The sequence below is a fragment of the Aquila chrysaetos genome, chromosome 6 (genome assembly GCF_900496995.4).
Source record: "Aquila chrysaetos chrysaetos chromosome 6, bAquChr1.4, whole genome shotgun sequence".
Lineage (NCBI taxonomy): Eukaryota > Metazoa > Chordata > Aves > Accipitriformes > Accipitridae > Aquila > Aquila chrysaetos.
Window position 1 is genome coordinate 23,441,213 of NC_044009.1, and position 24,230 is coordinate 23,465,442.

At 46.6% G+C, this 24,230-nt stretch overlaps 1 protein-coding gene across 1 annotated transcript; it reads left to right on the top strand.

Moving 5' to 3' along the window:
- Nucleotides 1-17,395: 17,395 nt before the first annotated feature.
- Nucleotides 17,396-21,672, top strand: FZD7 (frizzled class receptor 7). The gene has a single exon (XM_030018472.2). The coding sequence runs from the start codon at nucleotides 18,006-18,008 to the stop codon at nucleotides 19,731-19,733; it is 1,728 nt and encodes a 575-aa protein (XP_029874332.1). The 5' UTR covers nucleotides 17,396-18,005; the 3' UTR covers nucleotides 19,734-21,672.
- The last annotated feature ends 2,558 nt before the right edge of the window (nucleotides 21,673-24,230 follow it).

Here is a 24,230-nt window from a genome sequence, read left to right on the forward strand (position 1 = left end):
CTGGTGGGGCAGGGAGCCAGGGCACCCCAGCTCTCCCCACCCCATCTCTGGGCCGCAGCCACAAAGCCAGGCCCTCCCCTTCTGGATGGCAGACCCATAGGTGTTCATTCAAGTTATTGTGTATATTCAAAGCCCTAGCTGCAATCTGTATTTCTAATGTGGGAGAGTAGCGACTTCCATAGCCATTTAAAACAGGAAGTTCTTCTTTGGCATATTTCCTGGTAGCTTTTTAAATTTGGGTGGTTTTGTATGTTGCTGCCTCTCTGAGGGGACACAAACCGTGAGCAGGGCATTCCAGCTCTGGGAAGGTATTCAATCCCCCTAGTTAGCAGCTAGAGCTTTGGGGAGCCTGTGGTAATGCCCTGTCTCCAGACAGCTGAGTTGCTGTGCGGGTCTGCAGGCTACCTACAGAAAGAGTGAACTGGAAATGTTGTTTTTTTTGTTTGTTTGTTTTCTTTTGTTCAATTTGCAATTTCAGCGGCCGCTCTGTAGTGCAATCAGTTCTCCTTCAGTGCCTTCTGACTGAGCGGCTGTGAGCCCTGCCCTGGAGCCCAAGACAGGCAACAGCTTTTTTTTTTTTTCACACGCTTCTCATTTAGGGATGTTCAAGAGCAGGATAGTTGGCCTGATCCAATCTCCTGGCTACTTGGGACGGATCATATTCGGTAAGAGAATTCATATAGTCCCAGCTATAAGCTAGAATGAATGCAAATAAATGAAACTGCTACACACAGATTTGCCACTAAGCAAACACAGTGACTTAAGAGGAGACTATAAACTGAGAAAGAAGAGAATGTGGAGTGGAAAAAGTACTTCAAATGCTGATCCTGCAGAGAACTTTACACTAATTACTTTTGAGAAACACTGAGAATGAAAGGCTGCATCGATATGCTAACATTACTCACAGCAAAGTGTGGTTTTAGACTGCCACACCATTCGTCTTCTGCCTGATCTCTCTGCATCTTGCAGACATCCAGCAGACAGATTAGAGCAAGGCTAACACGTCTGAGTTTAATTGGACATGCCCTCTTCTGCCCACAGATTTTGTCTGGAAGGAAGGGAGAATCTGAGGACTTTCTTTACCTTTATGTGGAATTTCTGGGAATCCAATGGCCCAGCTGGAAGTACTATGCGGTAGCAACGCCAGGTTACTCAGTGCCCAGAAACCCCAGACATTTCCACAGCATCTGCACAGATCAGCTGCAGAGAGTCTGCAAGCGAGTCCAACACTTCCCGGAAGTGTCAGAGGGGCTTGTGGTGCATGTTGCAATCAGCTGTGAAGCCAGGGCAGAGTAAATTCAACATTTCCCAAAGCACTGGATTTGTGGTGCACGTGCAGACCATCCGTGCAACGCACAGACGATCTTCTGGCACCACCTTGTTAGGTTTTTTCTCAACAATACCTCTGCCAGGGTTCTGCAGAAAGAAGTATAGCAGCTCTGGACTAGAAAAGGAGCCCAAGGAAAAAGATCTGATATGAACCCTGACCATCATTTCTGCTGTTACTAGGAATAAATTTCTCAACTTGTCTAACAGCTAGGATGCTAATATGCATGGACCCGGAAGGGGTAGGAGCTCCAGTCTAGAGATCCCACACTGGCACCATGCAAGCAAGCTGTTGGTATGACAGCTGCAAAAAATATCCTTCTGGGAATCTGTTTGGAAGGGGTAGGGGAAGTTCAGCTGCTGGATATGAACAGAAAGAAAAGGTTACTAAGTTTTACCTTTGCTAGAAAGTAAAATGCAGCAGAATCTGATTTTTGGTGGACGTCAGTGTGAAAAGGAAGATGCAACTAAACCTTTCTAGCCTCTTTCTTGCTTCTGAAATAACTCAAAAAAACTATTTAAAGAGAAAAAACTGCAGTACTTTTAATCATCACCAGCAGGTCTTTAACCTCACAGGAAACAGAAAAGGAAGGACAGATTGTAAAATATCCAGACAGACTAAAGGTCATTCTTCTTTCCCTTGGGATGAAACATTGCATCTTGCCTTAAGGACAAATATGCATCTACTATATACATGCTGTCACACAGAACATCCACATCTCTTCACTGTCACTCGATAGTGGCACACCAAATTTACATTTGAAAAAAGAGATAGGCATGGCAGCGGTGAGCAAGCGAGCAAGCAACATGATAGACAAAGAAAAAACCCAAGACACTTCCCCACAGTCACAGAAGGATTGACTCAAGCCAGACATATTTAGTGGCTGCGTAGTTAAAATTATGTCCATTACATCAAAAGGTTATTCTTGTGGAGCCTAGTTGGGAGGCAGAAATTTGGTCTGATGAAGCATCCCAGAGCAGAGTATGCTTCCTAGAGCTTACCAGCCCTTTCCTTCATGGATTTTGGGCAGCTCACAAAGCCTGTGGGGGACACAACAACACAGAGCCAACCGGGCTGGCTGGGATTGTCACAGGAGGCTGAGGGGCAACCAAACATGTGCCACCACTGCCACACCTTTTCACCAGGGCAAAACACCTTGGCTAAAGGACAGCTGGACATTTTCCTGCCTGAACACATTCCTTCATGCACAATTTCTTTAGGTTCTTGCAGGCAGTTGCTTCATTTTCCAGCATCTAGCCTAAGCCCTGCCAGGGGATGCTGGCTGACAGTACAGCTGCAGAGTTACCACTGTTGATAATTCGCACATTAAGATGGGACCTTTTTTCTCTTGAAACCCTTAGGGCCAACAAAGGGTGGGAGTACTCAGAGTCCACTGCTCATTCCCCCAGGGTTCCAGTGCAGAAGGGACCGCTTCACTGACCACCCTACGCAGGGCTGTTGGGATCTGTTTGCCCTTCCCAGGCCACCGTGTCATTCAGGGAACCAGAAGGGCTCCCACTTTTCATAGCTAGGAGCACAGAAGAGGGAGATTTTAATCTCCAGCTTTTTGTGCCTCCAGAAGGAGGGTGGAGATGGGCCTTCCAGCAACGCACCACTGCTGCTAATGAGAAGGCAGAGGGTGAGCTGTGGGCAGAAAGAAGGAGGATGAACACATGGATGGTTCTTGCTGCAGTGCTTCAGGACATGCTGCTTACTCTTACGTGCTGGTAATCTCCTTAAGCAGCAGGAAAAGAGAATACTCTGTAAAGCTTCTCTTAAATGGGACATTATCAACAAACTTACTCTTTGATAATAACATTTAAAGGCAAACGATAAGAAATGACCATTTGGAACCATTAAATGCTCAAAACCAGTAAAGGGTGCTGTGCTCTCTGTTGTGGTGCCAGCTTTCACACCCTCCATGCCAAGTCCTCCACAGAGGTGTGAGGATAAGTGGGCAGAAGCAGGTCACACCACACTTACACACAGAGGAATGACAAAACCCTGGGTGCCCAAGCCTGCCTAAAAAATACGTGAAATCCTTGAGCCTTGCTTTAGCTTAACCACCTGATGTATGAACGTTTCAAAATATAAATTGTCAGTAAAGCCCTTGTCCTTGTCCAAGGCTGGAATCTGCATGGTCTTTGCTGCTGCCATGGACAAAGTGCCACGACTCACCTGCACACCCCAAGAGAAGGGAACCACCTAGGAGAGATGCTGACAAAGGCTAACTTGAGCAGCCAAGCACAGGGACAGATACCTTGTCAGAGCGCGAATATCCCACATGGAGATGCTGCTCTCTCTGCCAGCGCATCCCCCACTGTGCAGCTGCAGTCCTTTCCACAAAAGGCATCCACCATCAGGGCAGCTGTGTCAGGGAGTTTGGAGACAGCTGTTCAGGTGAGCCCTAACATCTGGGGAGAATGGCAAAACCCATTCAACACCTCACTGTCACAGAGTGGAGAGGGCAGCTCCCTCCTCCTGTAGTTCTTCTCCTGCAGGGTTTACAGCTTAGGTAGGTTCCTTTTCTACTGGCTGAGAGAGCTGAACCACTCACTGAGGGCTTTCTGGGAGGCAGAGCCTGTGTATGGGCGAGTATGGGAGGAGAGGGCCAGGAGAGGGGACAGAGGCAGAGGGGCTGCCGTTCTAGCAGGACTGAGGCACTAGTGTGGCTCAGTGCACCCTGCTCCACTGCACCCTTCCTGGAAGCCACAGGCTCAGAGGCTATGGGGACAGTGGTGCCACCGGCAGCCAGTGCCTGTCGCTTTTGAAGGCTGGTGCTATCGTCCCAGCAGAGGCCTTTGCAAAGGACTGGCACCGAAGTTGTTAACTCTCCCTTAGGGGAAAACAAGCTGGGGATTTCATGTCTTCAGGAGGCCTGGCTTTCAGCAGCCACACCGCAGAGGGTGGGGGACACAAATCCCTTTAGAGAGAGCCTGAATTGCAGCAGCACTGAACAGCCTGAGCTGCAGAGAGGCAGAGGAATCTCTCACTACTCCACACCCTGTAAATCCTTTGCTAATTGCTTTATTGCCATTATTTGTGAAGATAAAGGAAAAGGATTAATTAACTAAGAGAAAAGAGCACACATCTCCCTAGATGGGCTTCATTAATTGATATGGGAGGGAGAAAAATCAATTACCAAATTCCTTTGCCTTGCTGATCAGTCTGGAAACAGAGCTGTGGTGCTTTTTGTGGGGGATTGTGAATGGTAAAGACCAGCCCGCTCCCCCAGCCAGCTGCAATTCATTCATTCAGCAGTTTGCAGTTTACACCACTTAACCGTGGTGGTGTAAAGGCTGTGCTTTGCAGGTATTTTGCAATTCTATGACAACAGGCAGGAACATAACAATGTTAGTGAGGTGAAGCTTCTGGACACCAACTCTCTTTAATTTTGATGCTTCACTCTTAGCAGAGAGCTGCTTGATTGTGGCAAGAAAATACAGCTCTAAAAATAATTATAACATGGACACTGGTGTGCCCTGACGTTGTAAGTCAGCACGTGATTTTCTGCAATGTACAAGAAGGAGCAAAAGAAACAGAATGGACGAGAATACCACATATTGCGTGTATTCATAACATTCCTCTGTCTTCTTGAACCTTTATACAAATTCAGAGCTAGACCCAGACACAGGAATCTACCCAAGATTCCTTTCGTGTGGCATATTAGTTGAAGGAAATGAATGGTCCCCCGGGATAAGGCCTCAGAGGAAAGGAAGTGTTTGATGAATGAGGTTAGAAAGGTCTCGGTGTAGCTGTGTCATGCCTCAGTAAGGGCTTCTCCAGACAAGAATGATAGTGGTTTCCACTGCCTACACAAACAAGGGAGGATATTCAGCATCTGTGTTGCAATGTATAAGAAACAAACAAACAACAACAACCATCAAAAACCCAACTCACCCTCTTTCTACAGTTTCATCTAAAGCAATTGGAGTAAACCAGATGTAATATATTCAATTGTTTAAGCACTATAAATAGTTACTTTGTGTTAAAAACACAGATGGGAGAGTTGTAGTTATCAGCTGGAAATTACACAATTTGAATGAGATGTCTTGGGTGGCAATTCTTAAGTTTCACTGTCACTGTCTCCCAGGGATGAAATTAGTGAATAAAGGAGAGAAAGAGAGCACAGGCACTGAAACAGAGAGAAAAAACTGCAAAAGAGGGACAGAGCAAGCTAATAAATAAAACAAGAGCCTGAAGGGAAGAGCTCCTTTGTCAGAATATAAATATTTCCCTTCCCCTTTTATCTTTAATGTGGTGCGAGGAGCTTATTAAGGGGAAGTGCAGCTCTGTCCCTGGAGTCCATCCACATAACCACGTAGGGAGCTCGGTCCAACACAACCAGTGCAGCCACGCACACATAAACTCTTCTCTGCTGGAAACAAATGTAATGTACCAAGTAATAAAAGGGAAAGCGGGAATCCACAGTGGTTATTACAACTCTTATCTTACTGGCCCTGGTGCTGCTTTACATTAATGGGCGGCAGCACTGTCAGGGGGCCCGGCCTGGGAGCTCTGCTCACCTCAGGCCTCAGCTGCAGCCTGGGCTGAACAAATGCTGTCCTTCTGGTGCTGCAATGGCTCTTTTGCAGGGAGAACCAATGTGGCAGTTTATAACGAAGCCAAATTTGGGGTTTGGGTGAATAAAAAGAGAGAGTGTGTCAGAGCATGTGTAAAGAGGGAAACACTGCCCTGTAAAGAGACCACGCTGTGCACTAAGCACTGAGGAAGAAGCCCGCCCTTTTAACCATGGCTTGGCACAGCCGTCCCCAGCAGCCAGGCTAGGCCTCGCCTTCCCCCGGTGCCATGCTGAGTCCCGTGCACAGAGAGGACAGTGAAGCATGAAGCAAAATTTTCTATTAATGGCTCCTCTCTCTCGGAGATCTGGTTTCCAATAATGACTTGGTTCCCCTTCCCAGAGCTGGCACCAGCCCCTCTTTGCCGGCCCTTCAAGATGTTCGACCATATGGCTGCACAAAGCTGCACCGTCAGTCGAAGCCTCCACGTCAGGAAGGGGGACAGTTTCAAATTGCTGCCAGTGGATCCTTTCCCGCTATTTCCCTTGCCTGAGCTGTCACAGATACAGGTGTCAACCTGCCTCCCTTACTGCCTCGCTCTTTTCACCTACCCTTAAAAAAAAAAGAAAAAAGGAAAAAAAAAAAAGGAGAGAGCAAAAAAGGAGAGCTTTGCATTTCCTCTACTCAGGCCTCAAATTGGAAAAATGAAGGGAATTCATTGTTGGTGCTTGCTGATCCCTCCACCCCTACTGTTGCACCACTGTGGCCCTTTGAGCACGACAAAATTAGCTCCCCAGGCTTGATTATGCAAGGCACTAATTCCTCCTCCAGTCAAGGGGGTGCTTGGGCTCAGTGGCTATACAATTTGGGTTTACGCAGCTTTTGGTTTTGCTTCTGTTTATAGAGATAAACACTTGGCATTTTTGCATTAAAAATGGACCTGATTTTTCTTTTAACTGTATGCTTGTGAATAGGAAGAGACTGTCACGTACAGTCTTTTTTCAAGTATTTTTCAGAAAAAAAATGTTGGGATGATGTACATTTTGGGTTTTCCCCCACGATGCTTCCACATGAGCTCCTATCCCAAATGTCACTTTTTCATCATGTTTTAAAAAGACATGACTTCAAATACTACCAGTAAATTGAATTTTCTTGGAAAAGGTTTCGAGAAACAATTATTTTCAAAAGTGATTTTGATAAAAATGTAGTGAAAAAAAATGTACCTGCAAATCAATACTTTTAAAGATGGACAAAAACAATAACAAAGTTTACACAATCCCCATGCCAGTTTTGGGATTTTTTTAGCTGGCCCTGTTAAGAAACAAGCCCTCAGACCCTAGGGAATTCATCTAGCAAAATACCGCTTGTGCTGGCTCTTGGCTGCCTGGCTTCAGTTGCAGCTCATGAGCAGCTTCCCTGGGGTGGATCAGTGCCTCTGAAGAAGCTCAGAAGCAGCCTGGGTCTCCTCTCCACCCACAGCCCTGGTGGTAGGCACCCAGAATCTGAGAACATCTTAAAGGGAGAGTCAGTCTGGCTTTAAAAAAAAAAAAAAACAAACAACAAAAAAACCAGCTTTAAGATATGCTTTTCAAGCAAACCTAATTTTTAGGTCTTCAATGTTTTAATCACAGCTGCCTTAGAAATACTTGGAAAACAGAGCCTTTCTCTGGAAAACTGTTGAGCAAATTTGGAAGCTGGTTGAGTAGCTATTACTCAGCTGCTCAGGTTGCTTCAGGGAGCCCAAACTCACCATATCTGCATAATATCTAGGGACCAACGCCTATAGACTTTACTCACAAAGAGCTGACCCTTGTGGTCAGGGAGAGCGTTGAGTCACACACACAGATGAAAATCAGATGGCTGCAGCATTTTCCACCCCTCACCCTGCCCTGCCACTCTCCTGCAAGAGGCTGCCCCTCACGCAGGGATCTCTGGACCAAAAGTAACATGGCTCTAGGAATCACCTCAGTTTGCAGCCCAAAGGAGGGAGGTAAGCCAGTGGCCAAATTTGAACTGTTCTAACACAGTGGGCCACACAATGGTAGTCCTAGAATGGCTTTGAGCTGCGTGCAGATGTCCTTGCCCTAGAGGCAGTGATCCCTGGCGCAGGGCAGGCGGACCAGCTAGGGACAGTCACCACTTCAGCTGTCCCACTTTCCACAGGCTGTTTCATGAGTCAACACCCTTCTCTACCACAGTGAGAATTTGCATGAACAAGATCTCACTGGGCAGAAAATGCCTTTACTGTTACGTCTAGGAAAGCACCAAGGATCCCACTGCACTTGGATGATAACAATGGTAATAATAACAACACATTTCAGAGGTCTATTGCCTTGCTAACCAGTAGCCACTGGCATCGTGCTGGCTTTGCCCAGAGATGAGGGTCTCATTCAAATTCAGGTAAAAACAATTTAAAGCAAGTCGCAAATGCCCACAGATCACCGACCCTAACAAAATGCTATCAATGTACATATGCAGTTTCCAGGATTAGCACTCATCCACCTTCGCCAACATACCGACCCTAACAAAATGCTATCAATGTACATATGCAGTTTCCAGGATTAGCACTCATCCACCTTCGCCAACATACCGTGTTGGGCAGCTTCTAAGATGCTACTGGAGGACTTGTTTGCTTTGCCCAGAAAGTCATTGTTTTATTATTAGATCTCGTTTTCCTATGTTATCCCTGACCACCCGCATCAGCCTTTACGAAAATAAACCAGTAGGAGTTTGGCAAATACACCAGTATTAAGGTCTCTACTTCTGCAATTGCACTTTAATAGCTATCAGCAGCTGGAATTTCAGTTTTCACACCCCAGGCAAAACCCTGCACCTACAGCAGCACGGGGCTGGGAGGCAGGGTCAAACAGAGGAGAGGAATGCCACCTATTGCGTTCCCAGCATCACTTCCTACACCACAGGTCTTGTCGTGACGCTTGCTCCTCGCTGCTCCGGCGAGACCAGCCCCTGCCCGACTTGCACAACTCCCCCGAGTGCGGTTGGAAAGAGCACTGCGGGGCAGGCGCACGCCGTGGCCTCACCAAGCCCAGCGCATGGCTGCTCGCTCACATCAGAAAGAAAACAGTAACCTGCCAACGTTTATGATTTCCTTCAAAATTGGGGGGTTTATTCTAGGAGTAACTTCTGCTCCAGGCGAAACCCTCAAACCTGTTCGTAAACAATCTTGAGTAGCACAAGCTTTGAACACTTTAGAGTCCTACAATATTTATGTTTTCAGAGATATTTTGTATCTCTGTAATTTTAAAACACTTGTTGCTTTTTAAAATGGCTAGTGGATACTCCATTACACTGTAGTAAGGAACCCCGCCTCTTGAAAAATGCAGCATAAATATAAGCAAGTTCATCATTAAAACCACAGCTTTACTGTACATGTGTAGCAGCTGACCAAAATACGGCTTTATGGCTAGCTATCAGGTCAATAAGTTATAATCATTGAAAGAAAATCATCTCACCCTAACAACATGGTTCAACAAAAGCCTCACAGCAAACCACATCCTGTTGCACTTGTGTGAGCAAAGCAAATGAGAAATAGAGAGTTAAAATGTGAGCTTGGGTGCTGTACATCTCCCCTTGAGGTGCTGAGAGTTTTCAGTTATCTCTAAACTCAAAGGGATGATCTGTGGGAGCAAGGAGAGCAGGACCTGCTATTTTTAGAAGTCAGGAGTGAAACAATCTACCACATCAAGCACATAAGAATTTGGCAGCAAATTACAATTTGAGAGCTCTGAGTACCTTCCCCAGACCGAGCCTGTGGATTACAAAAGACCATAACCATGTCTCAAGTCACAAACATTTCCTTAGCATTTTAAATCCTTTCAAAAAAAACCCAAAAAAACAAAAAAACAAAGATTGAGGAAAAAAATATTAAATACAAATATACACACATTCACAAAAAGAAGCTGAATCTCCATTGTTCTGAGGTCTAGCAAAGAAAATAAATTGTAACCATGGTCCAGGCAAATGTAGAGGCTACAAAAGCCATGCGGTATTAGACTGAATTCAGAGCAGCATTACAGATGTTACTTTGAATTTCCCAGCTTTGGTAGGTGCAAACCAGACATATGATGTTATTTCTTTTTAGCCCATATGAGAAAATGTTACATGCAGCGGAAATCTATTTCAGACAGCAGTGTTTCTTTAGCAGAATGGGATTTCTCTGATGCTTTGCTTTGCTCCATATGCTTCTAATTATTGCTCAATTCAAACAGCTATTTCTGCATTGACTTGCAGGAATCTCAGAAGGCACCTTCTACGTAGGCAAGAAGCATAGCCCATAAATAATTTCAAAAAGTATTAAAGAGGGGAAGCTTCATAGCTTTTCATTCCAATCTGACTATGTGGTATTTAAATAAACCTCTGTGGCTTTCCAGTAACATAGTAGGAACTCCCAGGTGGCAGGGCTGGGGGAAGAGAGGGAGGAGAGCACTAAACATACTAATGAACATGTAATTAAGAAAATGGGCCCTCATTCCCTTCAGAGACTCCATGAGGAGGGAGCTTATTTGAAGTGCTGCTTTCTGGTTCTCCTCCCTCCACTGAAGGAAATCAGCTTGATATCTCCAGTGCCATTCAGAGTACCTTTGGTCCCAGCTCCAAGAGGGTCCAGTCAATACAGGCTGACACTGAGGTAGAAATTATAGTTTAGAAATGACTGATTAAAAAAAAGGTAAAGGAGAGCATGTGATGCTGGTCCACAAACCTCACGGCCCCAGTTTCTCAGGAGAGCTGTCTGTAGGCATTCGCATTAGCCCTCTGCCCCTTTTCCTTAACAGCATTGCTTCATTGAAATGCACTTGGGGTCACCGCTGCCTGGGGGCTCTTGTGGAAAGGGAAATTCTCCATACAGCAGCATCGCTCATCTCCAGGGCTTGCAGAGATGCAGCATGCAGTAGGCCCACAGAGCAAACCTTCATGTGGCCTCAAAGCAGGGAACCACCTTGGCAAGTGGGTCTCCAGGGCATGATTGGGACCAAAGGAAGAAACAATTCTGTTTAAGAGTTTAAATGTAATTTTGGAGGACAAGGGTTAATTTGTGCAAGCCCATCGGGAAGAGGCAAAATAAAAGTAATTAAAATGTTTGTTTCTCTTGCCAATCCAATTTTGGAAGTGGAGTCGGTTAAGGAAATTTCACCCTAAACATAGGATGGTAGCAGTGATTGGTAATTTAAGCATTCATGGGAGGAGGAGAGAGGATTTTGTAAACAGAGGCTTAGGAATTCCTTAGCCTCTTTAGACATCTGGCAAATTCTGTACTGAATAACAGCTCTTCTTCCCTTGTTTTCTAAGCTTTGGAAACAACATATTTCTGGAGGCTGCACTCATCTTTAGTGAGTCTTAATCAAGCAAAGATAAACCATTTGTTTGAACATCAGGCAGTGGCTTCCTGCCAATATGATTGTTAGATGGCAGAACCATGTCCCAAGAGAGATGGCAATAGTCCCATTATTCAAGGCATTTAAAATTAGACTAATTATACCACTAGCATATTTAATATCAGTGGCTAAATGATATAATGGGTCTTTCCCACCTCTTTTTTGGGGCTAAATCCGGTTCTTCTTCCTACCTAAACAGAGTTTGAGGCTTTGATGAGTATCCTGCTCTGTTTCTATTGAAACAAGTAAATCCTTACACATCAACTCAAACAGGACAAGTGCAAGCCTTCAGTCTGTGCATTAAAGAGAATTTAAGATACAATCTCAAATAGAGGAGTCTATAGAAAAACAAAATTAAAACAAAGTTGGGCATAAATGACAAAACACATCGCACAATGCATTTGACCGTTGCATCCCCCACAATCAAAAGTATCAATAGGAGAGTGATCAGAGCACCAGTGGCTATGTCCACACCAACCCCAGTGCTGGAAACAAAACATAATTCAGTGTTCACAGATATTGTGGCACCATCTGCAATGAGGTGGGAAACTTATGCACAAACTTGAGACACTTGGCTGTTTTTCAATAAATTGTTACATACCTCAGTCAGCCTTATGTTGCTAGAGTTGCATGCAGAAATGCTCCTGGATAAGAGAGTGAGGTCACCTTAATGGCAGCTATGCAAACGGGACAGCTATACAGAATTGCCTGGCTGAAGGAGGGAGAACTAGTTTTCTCTAGCTTTTCTGCAGAGAGACGGGCTTTGTAATTGTGCAGTTCCTTCAGGAAGGACCTAGAGATCAGGTGTTAGCACTTGTCTTTGGCCTCAGAAACTGAAGGGCGACTTACAGAAGCGGGAGTCACACAGGAGGAACAAAATCACTGGGTTTTGGAGGAAAAGGGATGTCTGACAGAGTTCAGACTAGGTCAAGGATCTGTGGTGTGGAAGAGAGGTCTGGAGGAATATAATTCTGGGAAGGGGAGCTTGAACCACAAAAAGACACTAGCCAAATTTCTGAAAAACATTCCACGGTGGTGAGAGCAGGGAAGGAAAGGTATATTTATTTTTGTTTGGATCTGTAATACTTTCAGGGTTATAAAGCAAGAAGTAACTGCTAGAGATCTTTGCAAACCTGGGAGTCATTTTCACAGGCACTGGAAGAAGCTCAGGATAAGCTGGAGCACCCATGGGGCTGGGATGACTGCAGCATCTGAGAGAAGGGGGCTGGCCCAGGAAAGCTGAGGCAGCTCCATCCCAAGCAGTTCTGCTCACAGTGCTGCCCAGGCTGGTATGTCACACATCCCAGAGTATATGGAATTGGCCAAAATCAGCTGCAGCAGTCTGGGAAGCATCCAAGCACCGTGCCAGGACAGAAGCACCTTTTAAGATTTAAAGGATCAGAAAGTAAGTTTGCCTGTGCCTATGCTACATCCAGATTCTCAGAGCAGGATCTTCCCCCACTGATGGAAAGAGGACAGCAGGGACAAATGTCATTTTTCCCCACTGTCTCTGGAAGCTTCCCTTCTTCATACTGCGATATTTCTGCACCCAGACAGAATGAAGACAGGGCCTGGCTGATAATACTGCTGCCAGCAGATAATTTGTCTTGTTAAAAAAGCATCTAGCTTAAGAAAGTGAAATAGGGAGGGATTGCCTGCATTTTATGCCAAAGGGCCTCTGCAACCCTAAAATTGTGAGAAAGCAGATTAAATTCACTTTAAAGAAACAGGGGAACTCAAAGTGTCATGCAAGGGTTAAAATGTGACTGATGTCCTTCCTGAAGTGCTGAGTGGGGATGAGCAGATCAACTTCAGGTTTTGTTTTCTTATTCATGGATCTGGGAGATGAAAGCAATCATCAGCCTGATAGCCCATCTTTGTGAATGTTTCCTAATGTTTTCCCCAATTTGATCATAAATGTGGAAGGCAATGCTGCTTCCCTGTATCCTTTGGGATACTACTTCATAAGCTAATAATTATCTTACAAATCCATGATGCAACCAGCTTTTACCTCTCTCACGGTGGGAAACCACATCCCCTCCAGCAGTATCCCCTTCCTTTTGTCACCTGTGCCCTCGCCATATGCTCTTTTCAATCAGTTTCTTATGTCTTCAATCTAATTTCAAATTAAGCCTCCGTGGCGGGGGGCAGGGGCTTGCCTTCCCCACTCCCTGCCTGTGAAATACCAGGCTCTCCTGCCTCATTACAGAAAGACTACATTTCTTCGGTGAGCTCAGACAAGATGCAATTTAGAGTAATCTATCAGACTGATAGAAATGCAAGCAGATATAATACTGTGAACTTATTTTATTTCTAATTATGCAAATCATTATGTAAAATAGGCAAATGCATCATTTCCCCCCAGGCTCCTGGCATTTCCCCACTAAGCTTTAGGGAGTGCAAATTTTGATGTTCTTACCTCAATAGCCTGCCTGATCATGTAAGACTGTATGTAAGTATGCTTCAAAATGTTGAGGTTAAAAGTGTCATGGAATTTATTTACAAAACATAACTGAGACAAATCTCACAATTCAGGTCGTTGCACCAGGACACATGGGCAGTGCCAGTTAGGAGGACAGCGGGTGAGGCCCAGCAAGTTTCTGGGAGCGGGTGGAAGAAGGGGGAAGCAATAGCCTTTGTTCTTCTGAGGGCAAGGAGGACTGGAAGACTTGCAACAGGTAATCTGAAAATGTTCACCCTCAGGCACCCAAAATAAGTGGTGGGGTGGGGAGGGGGTGTTTTGTTTTGATTTCCCTCCCCCCCCCATGGGAAGAGTTTTGTATCAGATGGGATAGGAAACAAGGAAAATGATATTAGCACCATTTAAGGAGTCTTTAAAACAGCAGGAAAAGATACCATGTAGGGATGACACTCCTCATCCTGACTTAGCTTGGAAGCTGAACTGGATTTATTTTTAAATGTGTAAAAAGACAGATCAATTTTTGCTCCTAACAATTCCTCCCTATGCATGGTAGTCTAGTCAGACAGCTCCAGAGTTTGTACCGATACCTGAGACTGTAAATCTATTCTGGTATGTTGGACTTGCCAGGACTTTGCTTGTGAAGGTTTATTGCCGACAGACTATGCAGCATACTCAGAACACTAGCGGTTAGGAGATTTTTAGAGAAAACCTTTTGAACTACTATGTGGTTGCAATAGACAATTTCTCAGACACTGAAAGTCTTGTGCAGCACATTTGTTCTGGGTGGCTGATAACCTGGCTAACAGTGGCTGCCCGTGCTTACATGCTGATGAGAATCCCTCCTGTTGTGAGGAAATTTAAGTAATTTTGCAGGCTAACACTCGTGAATTTAGATTGAGGTAGAAACAGGAGACAAGCACAAGTTTGCTGCCTTTTGCATGTGGCTGATGCTACTTACAGAGGTTCTGGATGCTTTGGGGTAACCTGCATTCCAGAATCCTGGATTTTGCTGCTGCTTTTCTTCTACTTTTTTTTTTTTTTTTTTTTGTCCCCTGAAAGCTGTCAGGATGTCCTAGACTGACTTAGGAGCCTGGGACTTTCTTAGGCCACAATCTGCCATTTTGAGACTGCCATTGCCTCTCTCAGTGATTGTGTCCCATCTCCCAGTGGGTCTAAATACGAAAAAAACCCTTGGAATTTTGTAACATGCCTAAGAGACTTTCTTCCTCCATCACAGTAAATTGTGTTGCACATTCCTGCCATCTGGGATGGCCTAGCAGCCTCATTCCATGTGATGTTATTCTTTTCTTATGTCCCTAAGAAATGACCCAGGATACAGCTTTCCTTCCTTCTTCCTTTCTACCTACCCTTCCACTTCCTTTTTTTTTTTTCCCTTTGGCTTCACTCTGATTCTGCGTTATGTTCATCATAAGTGTAATGGAGTCACACAGCTTTTATAGCACATACCAGAGCTCCCAGTCGTCTTTTCGTTTGTACTATGGTTCGGATGAATGACTTTGACAAATGGGACTAGTAGAAAACAGGGGGAACCACTGATGCCATCTGCCCTGTCTTGTAAATAAATACCCAGTTAAAGTCTTGCCACTTGATTTGACATTCCTTACTCTGAATAGTTTCTGTCACTGCCTCCCTATTCCTGAAAGATAGTTTCTTGCAATACAATTTTACCAGCTCTGAACTTGTCTCTTTATGTACAGAAATCGGAACAAGCGATGCATGGGGCAGGAAGTTTGCAGTTGCTTTACTTTCTCTGCATTGTCATTGCCTGCCAGTGAAACAACTCCTTTTGTCTAATGTATTTCATAGTGAATATCACAAAATGCTTTGCAGATGAAATCAGTCATACAAGCCAAAGTGAAAAATAGAGGCTTTAAGGTGATTATTACAGATAGGTGACTCAACAGCTCATGGAGCATTACAGAAAGATGGGATGGGGGAAAAAAAAAAGAAACAACTGGAAAGAATAATCTTTTTGAAGGTTACTAGCAGCTAAAGAACAAACAATAGAGTAGACAAGTTCATGTAAGTTTGTACCATGGGAGGTTATTTAGGTGAAGAGTATCACAAAAACCTCCTTAGTCACGAGGTGTAGAAAAGTGAGGAATTCAGATTACAAGCCTTAACAAACTGAAAAACTGAAGTTCCTCTAAGGCACTCTCAAACAGCTATAACTGAGAATGAAAAAAAGACTTATTTCTTTTCCAGAAGCAACTGTTGCAGCCATGAGTAGCTAGTCCTGCCCATTCATATTTTGGGGAGCACAGTATTATTTTTAAAAACATGTCCACTTCTAGAGGAGTACATTTATTTTAGTAAGCCTGTTTATAACTATCAACTTCTCTTAACAAATGTAACAAAAGCTGCAGCTCCATGGTCTTACTGGCACGAGGACACATTGTTCATGAGCAGAAGAGGGTATGGGAAACATTTGTCCAACAATTACTGTTGGAGTTCCCCTAGCCAAACCCTGCTCTCTTGAACTGCCCTGGAGGACGGCACAGATTGGTATATTTGCTTAGTTGCTAATAGGAGCACAATCCCAAGTAAAGGAGTAAAAGTAAGAATTTGAATAGTACAGTTCAGGGGACCTCTATCCTCAAAGGCAGGGATGAGGTAGGTTGAATAATACTTGGCCCAAGCCCCTCATTGACCACAGGTTCTCCTAGGTCAGTGTGAAGGAAAAGCAGGCATTGTTGCAGGGCTTTTGTCAAGCACACCCTTTCTGTGCTGCCGAGGACATGCTCTGCCTGCACGTTCCAGAGGCTGGATGGTTCCAACAACCTGTGTTTGGGCGGTGTACCTCAAAACACAGCTATGCTGCAAAACCCACACTTCTGTCCTTCGCAAATGTACGTTGGTCTAGCTCTAGATCTGCTCAGCATCGCCTGCCAGGCTGGTAACAGCCCTCTCCTGACCTATGCCGTTTTCTCTCTTGCAGGCAGGCTGGGCGCTTCCACAGAGGAACTGCTGCTTTTTTACAGCCTTTTCGAGTCTCTTAAGGGGTTGCAGCAGTGCAGATGGAGATTTAAAATTTCTCCTCTTTGCTTAGGTAACACTGGACGTTTCAAAAAAAGCTGCCTTCCCCCAGCTAAAGCTTCGATCTGCATGAATAAAGCATTTATTCTGCCAGCTAAAAGCAACGGTCATGCTGCGATAACAAATCAAACCCCCCACGCTGGGGGAGGCGATGGCGCACAGACACGAACATCCCGACAACGCAATCAGCTCATTCTGCAAATGTACCCGGGCGCTGCTTCTCCCCCCCCCCCCCTTTTTTTTCTTCTTTTTTAATAACTCTGGGCACAGGCAGCTGTTTGCATTTTCAAAGCTTGCTCAGAAAGCAGCCAGTTAATTTTAGTTTGCTCGGGCCACCCTGAGCGAGCTGGCTGTGGGTCCCCCTCCCTTCCCGGCTCTGCCCTGCAGCGCGGGGGGGTGGGGGGCCCCGGGGCGGCTCCTCCCGCTCCCGCCCCCGCCCGCCCCGGCCCGCCCCGCCCCGGCGGGGATGGGAAAAAGTTGTTCGCAACTTTTTTTCCGCCGGCGCGGGCTCCTCCCTCCTCCCCTCCCCCCACGCCTGCCCCGCCCCCTGTGCAGCGATTGGCGGGCGAGCGTTGCGAGGCCCCGCCCCCGGCGCGGTTTGTGAATGGGGCCGGCGGCGGGGGCGGGGCCCCGCGGCGCGCCCGCGCGTATATGTGTCTTTTTTTTGTGCCGGGGCGGCCGCGGGCCGGGAGCCGTGGTGCGGGTGGCGTCGGCGGGGCCGCGGGCGGAGCGGAGCGGGAGGCGCACGGCTGCCCCGGACGCACAGCCCGCAGCGGCGCCCGTCGGGAGCGGAGCCCAGCCGAGCCCCGGGGAGGATCGCGCAGTAATTGGATTTTAAAAGTTATTTAAGCCCCGGAGTAAAATACACGGCTCAGCCGGGCGAGGTAATAATCCGTTTAGCCGTAACCTAAATCCCCGGCGCCGAGGCCACGCAGCCGGGCGGAGAGCAGCGCCTCCGCCTCGCCGCCGTCGTCGCGGAATCCTGCGCGGAGCTGGCTGGAGCCGTCGCCGGTCTCCGCGCGTCTCTCCCGTTTCGCCGCCGCCTTCTTCGGCAGGAGCAGCTCCGGAAACTTTCGCCGACGGAAGCGCTGCGAGCGCCGACCCGCCGCAGCCGGGGAAGAAAGTCGCGGAGGGCCGGCGCGGAGCCGCGCTCCCCACGCCGCCGCGTCCCTGCCCCGCGGAAGGGGCCCCGCCGCTGCCCTCTGGACGCTGATGCCCCTGGGGCGCCGCGCCGCCCGGCTCTGAAGGACTCCCCGCGGCTCCCCGGGCCCCCGGCCGCCCCGGCGATGCGGGCTGGAGGAGGAGGACGAGGCAGCGGAGCGGCCGCCGGCGGCTGCCCCTTGCTGGGCCTGGCCGCGCTGCTGGCCGCCCTGCTGGGGACCCCCGCGGGCGCCGCGGCGCAGCAGTACCACGGCGAGAAGGGCATCTCCGTGCCGGACCACGGCTTCTGCCAGCCCATCTCCATCCCGCTCTGCACGGATATCGCCTACAACCAGACCATCCTGCCCAACCTGCTGGGCCACACCAACCAGGAGGATGCGGGGCTGGAGGTGCACCAGTTCTACCCGCTGGTCAAGGTGCAGTGCTCGGCCGAGCTCAAGTTCTTCCTCTGCTCCATGTACGCGCCGGTGTGCACCGTGCTGGAGCAGGCCATCCCGCCCTGCCGCTCCCTCTGCGAGCGGGCCCGCCAGGGCTGCGAGGCCCTCATGAACAAGTTTGGCTTCCAGTGGCCAGAGCGGCTCCGCTGTGAGAACTTCCCCGTCCACGGTGCGGGCGAGATCTGCGTGGGGCAGAACACATCGGATGCCCCGCCGGGGCCCGGCGGTGCGGCGGGGCGGGGGGCCACTGCCCACCCCACGGCTGGCTACCTCCCTGACTTCCTCACCCCGCCGCAGCCCCCCTCTGGCTTCTCCTTCTCCTGCCCGCGGCAGCTCAAAGTGCCCCCTTACTTGGGCTACCGGTTCCTGGGGGAGCGGGACTGCGGGGCCCCCTGTGAGCCAGCCCGGCCCAACGGGCTCATGTACTTCAAGGAGGCAGAGGTGCGATTTGCCCGGCTGTGGGTGGGCGTGTGGTCTGTGCTCTGCTGCGCCTCCACCCTCTTCACCGTGCTCACTTACCTGGTGGACATGCGCCGTTTCAGCTACCCGGAGCGGCCCATCATCTTCCTCTCAGGCTGCTACTTCATGGTGGCAGTGGCCTACGCAGCAGGTTTCTTGCTGGAGGAGCGGGTGGTGTGTCTGGAGCGCTTCTCTGAGGACGGCTACCGCACTGTGGCCCAAGGGACCAAGAAGGAAGGCTGTACCATCCTCTTCATGATCCTCTACTTCTTTGGCATGGCCAGCTCCATCTGGTGGGTCATCCTGTCCCTTACTTGGTTCCTGGCTGCTGGGATGAAGTGGGGCCATGAGGCCATCGAGGCCAACTCCCAGTATTTCCACCTGGCTGCCTGGGCTGTGCCCGCTGTCAAAACCATCACCATCTTGGCCATGGGGCAGGTGGATGGGGATGTGCTCAGTGGGGTGTGTTACGTAGGTATCTACAGCGTGGACTCGCTGCGGGGCTTTGTGCTGGCGCCCTTGTTTGTATACCTCTTCATTGGCACTTCCTTCTTGCTTGCTGGCTTCGTGTCCTTGTTTCGCATCCGCACCATCATGAAGCATGACGGCACCAAGACAGAGAAACTGGAGAAGCTGATGGTGCGCATTGGCGTTTTCAGTGTCCTCTACACGGTACCTGCCACCATTGTCCTGGCATGTTACTTCTATGAGCAGGCCTTCCGTGGCACCTGGGAGAAGACATGGCTCCTCCAGACCTGCAAAACCTATGCCGTGCCCTGTCCCAGCCACTTTGCCCCTATGAGCCCGGACTTCACTGTCTTCATGATCAAGTACCTCATGACCATGATTGTTGGGATCACGACTGGCTTCTGGATCTGGTCTGGCAAAACCCTTCAGTCCTGGCGACGCTTCTACCACAGACTCAGCACCGGCAGCAAAGGCGAGACGGCAGTATGAGACCCCCTTGTCCCCTCTGGCACACACACACATGCATGCATGCATGCACACAAGCAGAGGAGAGGCATACTTGGCAGAAGAGGACGGCAATGGCTCCCTGAATAGGGAGGAAGGGAGGCTTTTCCAAACTTTTTCTTCCTCCCAGAGGGTTTGTAAAAAAAAAAAAAAAAAAAAAAAAAAAATCTTTGCATAAAGGATCAGATGGGCTGTGTCCAGTGGTGCTTATGCCCAGCTAAGTGGAAGAGCACAGAAAAAGAGGCCGCTGGTGGGATGGGAGAGTCCTTCACCCACAAGAAGTCCCCTTACTTCTCTCTCCTGCTACTTTGTGCAGGAAAGAAACCCAACCCAACTAAAACCATCCTGCCTTGCTTTGGACGAGAGGGAGGGGAAGCCACATCTGTTGAGCTGCCCCTGCCGAGAAGTAGCCAAACCTTCTCTGAATTGCTGGGGTCAAACTGCAGCGCAGGCAGGGTAACTCCCGAGCCTGAGCTTACTGCCTGCTCCTTCCAGCTCGGCGGAGCAATCACGTGAGTACTGCACAACCAGCTACAGCCCAGATCGTGTGCTGGTGAGATGCCTCTGTTCTGTCAACTCACACGTTCCTTTTTACCTCAGTGATACCTGTTGTAATTGTTTTAAAGTGAAAATTCGGCCCTTGGTCTGTTGTTCTTGCTGCTGTGGGGAAGGAGGGGGTTGCTATTCCACACCCTGAAAAGAAATGACTTGTTGCTTTTCAGCAGAAGGCTTTTCCCCCTTGCCTTTGTTCTAGGAGACAAAGGGGGAAACAAAAGTGTTTTCTATGTAGAAAGGCATAAGCATGGGATCGGTTTTTATGGGCAAACTAACAAAAAGAAGTCGTTGAGGTTCACCCTTGGATGTGAGGAGCTTGCAGAAATAAACATTCCTTTTATGAAAAAGGAGGAGGCAGGATGTTTTCCTACCGTTCAATATGGGTCGCTTTTCTAAGCTGAAGGAAATGCAAGAAGAGCGTAACTGAGAGCACCTGCCAAAACGAGAGCCATTAAAATATGTAACATAAAGATACGATTTTTTTCTTTCCTTCCCATAAACCTGCTTTCTCTCCTGCTTTGCAGTGAGCTCACCGCAGGTAAAGTCGATACACAGCTAGCTTCTGGGGACAGGAGGAATCCTTTTGGCTCACGATGGACCCTTTGCCTGCTCCTCAGGTTCCCTGAACTGCATGGCAATGATTTGTGGTGCAGGAGGGGGCTGGGGTTAGGGTTTAAAAGCAAGCAGTTACTGCAAGTGAGGAGCCTTCTCATTTCAGCTAAAATATAGCTGGTTAAGTTTCCAGTGATCACATCTTGGAAGGAAAGACATTCAAAAATTAATCATCAAATGCATTGTTTTCTCTTTGAAATGTGACAGATTTTTCTATTCTGAAATTTTTATGTTGACTTCATATTTTATTTTTTGCATACTACTTTATATTCGCTGAAGGGTTGTTTTTATAAGTGTATGTGTGTGTGTATATTCTTGCCTAAGGAGAAAATAGGAAATTCTGGATTTTTAGCAAGTCTCCACCCTATAGCTGCTCTTCATTTTTTGGGGGGAAAATTGTCTGGAATGAAACTTTAAAAAAAAAAACAAAACCAAACCTGTTCAGGGTGAGGGGGCAGACTGCTGCTGTCTGAGGGTGTACCAGTAGTCTGGGCATGAGGAATGGGCCCATCAGCCAAATCCTTCAGTAGATCTGATTTCAGACTTGCAGGGCTTAGGTTTTTGTCTTTTATAATGTGGACATGGAAGATAAAGGAAAAAAAATGCGTAAGACAAGTGCAGTATGTATATTTTGTAAATCTCATTTTTGTAAGAAAATATGTATTTATGTTTTTACTTGATTTTTTTTTTTGAAGGTCTGTATGAGGCCCTGCTTCATCCCATGTACAGATCACTAAATAAATAATTTTTAATACAAGGGCTCCAATGAAGTTCTTTCAGTCTTTGAACACTCGGCAGGTTATCGAAGGGGGGGCAGCTCAATGAGTGGGAGGTGCAAGAGACGTTTGGGTGAATACATTGTGAATATACTGATGAGAAACTCAGCTGTGACTTGGAACTGGCCTTTCAGAGTACCAGCCCCTCACAATAGGAGATCACATTTTGAGACAGTTTCAAATGTTTGCCCTCACTTGAGGTACTTGCATCCTAGCCAAGTTTTCTTCCAGGCTCTGCCTCTTGCTGAGGCCAAGCTGATAAACCAGTTTCCTTATCTAGAAAATAAGGATAATGCTCTCTTCCTATTCCAAAGAGACTTTGAGATTGAGAACTGGAGGGTGCTACAAGTGCTGTAAATTAAATCCTTGCTTTGACGGGTGGAGTGTTTTAGGGAAACACTAAGAACTACGTCCTATAGCTTTCAAAGGGCAGTATTTTGAACTGGCTTTTTTCTCCCCTAGCACCTTTGCTATCTCCAGTTTTGTTCAGGTGAATTTTACTTTAATCTTAATAGCTAGCCCAAAGCCTACATTCTTTCTTATCACAGTCATCTGAAAGCTGACAGCTTCAATGGAATGGTCTATTTTATTTCATTTTTTAAACTGAAATGAATGTTTAGATCTCAAGCTGTGTTGCTACAATCACAGAAAGTGCCCCAGCAAACAGAATTTTACATCTGTGAAATGATGATAGTTTCCAGCTTTTCTCTCACAATGATTTCAGCCTATTTATTGGGTTCATCACCCTTTCTTTGCTTTAAACTATGGCTATACTAAAATTTAAGCTACAGCACAGAGATCCAGGATGCCTTAGCTAGATGCCATCATCTGCATCTGCACTGCAATATTGTTTCATTTACTGAGGCACAGTGTGCAATAGTTGTACTTTTCTCTCAGGGCACTATTTTATTCGGACATGGTGCTCTCAAACATAACCTTTTACATTTACAGTGTATGAACTACTGATTTAAAGTTCTTTTCAGAGCTACCCCGTTCGTGCTGCCTCTCTAGAAAAGCCACATCTTTTATTTGAAAACACCTCTAGCTGCTCCCCAGAATCACTCACTTGTCAAGTTTCCTTTTTGAAAAGGCCTCTTCTTTCCTGTGAGTCAAGCTGCTTCAAACTGCTCTATGACATGAGCTCCCTGGTCATTGCTGAGGGGGGTTTCACTCCACTCGCTTAGGAAACCTGAACCTTTCTATAAACATTTCCTCCCATTAATCCATCAGTGCAGCCAGAGCGATGGAACGGCTGAAACAGCTTGCACTCTGAAGGACTGGGAACTGACGGGAGCAGTGGTGTGACTGATGCCCCTGAGCTGTGCAGCCACAGCTGCGTCGCTAAACATGCAATTAATCCTTAATACATCATGGACAGCTAAGCCTGCAATTCATGCAGGCGGCCTGTCCCACTGCTCTTCTCTCCACTTACCACCCATCTTTGCTAGCTGGATGAGAAACTGCATTTAGGTGTGATCGCTACTTTTTTGTCCATATGTGGAAAAACTTAAATAGACTTTTTTTTTAGTTCACGAGACATTCATATCTGAAAGGAAATGTCTCTGTTTCCACCAGAAACCACTAAAGCTGAATGCTTTTATTTCACTATTTCCTATTAGGTACTTCTGGATTTAAAGTCACTTATGAAAAACTATCCAAATCCTGGGATTTAAGTTGATTTTTAAAATTTGAGATTGTAGGTGAAATTTGATGCTGGTGTAAAGTAGAAGCAACTGCTATTCACTTTTAAGCAGATGTGACTCGCATCAAGACTGAATTTGCTCACAGTGGAAACAATTTGGAGAATTTCAAGTAGTGATAACGTCTGGCCTTCTGAAATAAAAATCTCTATCACCATTCTGATAACAAAGTACCAGTTACTTTCATAACGGAGTACAATTTAAAAAAATCTCTTTGTGAAGCTCTCTGGAAAAAAGGAGGAAAAATAAGCCTTTACTAACCTTTGCTAATCGCTGCAAAACGATTTTTCTTGGAGTAATGTTTAAGTCCACTTTCAGTTAACATTTTTTTAAGTTTAAGAAAAGTTTCCTAACCTTCACCTTTGGCTCTTGTCTATGCAGCAGTTTTGGTTTACAAGACCTTGGCAAGTAATAGTTATCATTGATCAATATCCCTGTAAGTTTATGCCATATACTACATTTTCATGAAAAATATATAAACACTGGTTCTTAAGTTTCAGAGATGTTTGTGTTACTTTCTAGAATAAAGTATTATTGTTTCAGGCAAGTTAAACAGAAGGCTTTAACGGTTCTAGAGTTCATGAATAGCAGCAGCAACTGAATGTTTGTCTCTGCAGAAAAAAGTGCTTTTATAATACGTCAGTGTTTGTTTGGGTTTATTTTTGGTGGAATACCCACACCAGAGATTGAATGTTTTTGTCTAAGTATTTCACCCGCAACCAATAGCTTTGCATGCAAGTAAAAAACCACACATCTCTGTTCACCAACTGGCAACAGTAAACATTATTTGTAATTTCACATGGGTTTAGAAACCAAATTACTAGCTTGTATCTTAAATA

Bases quoted from the DNA above. Each gene is read 5' to 3' on its own strand.
- FZD7 (XM_030018472.2), top strand. From the start codon at position 18,006: ATGCGGGCTGGAGGAGGAGGACGAGGCAGCGGAGCGGCCGCCGGCGGC.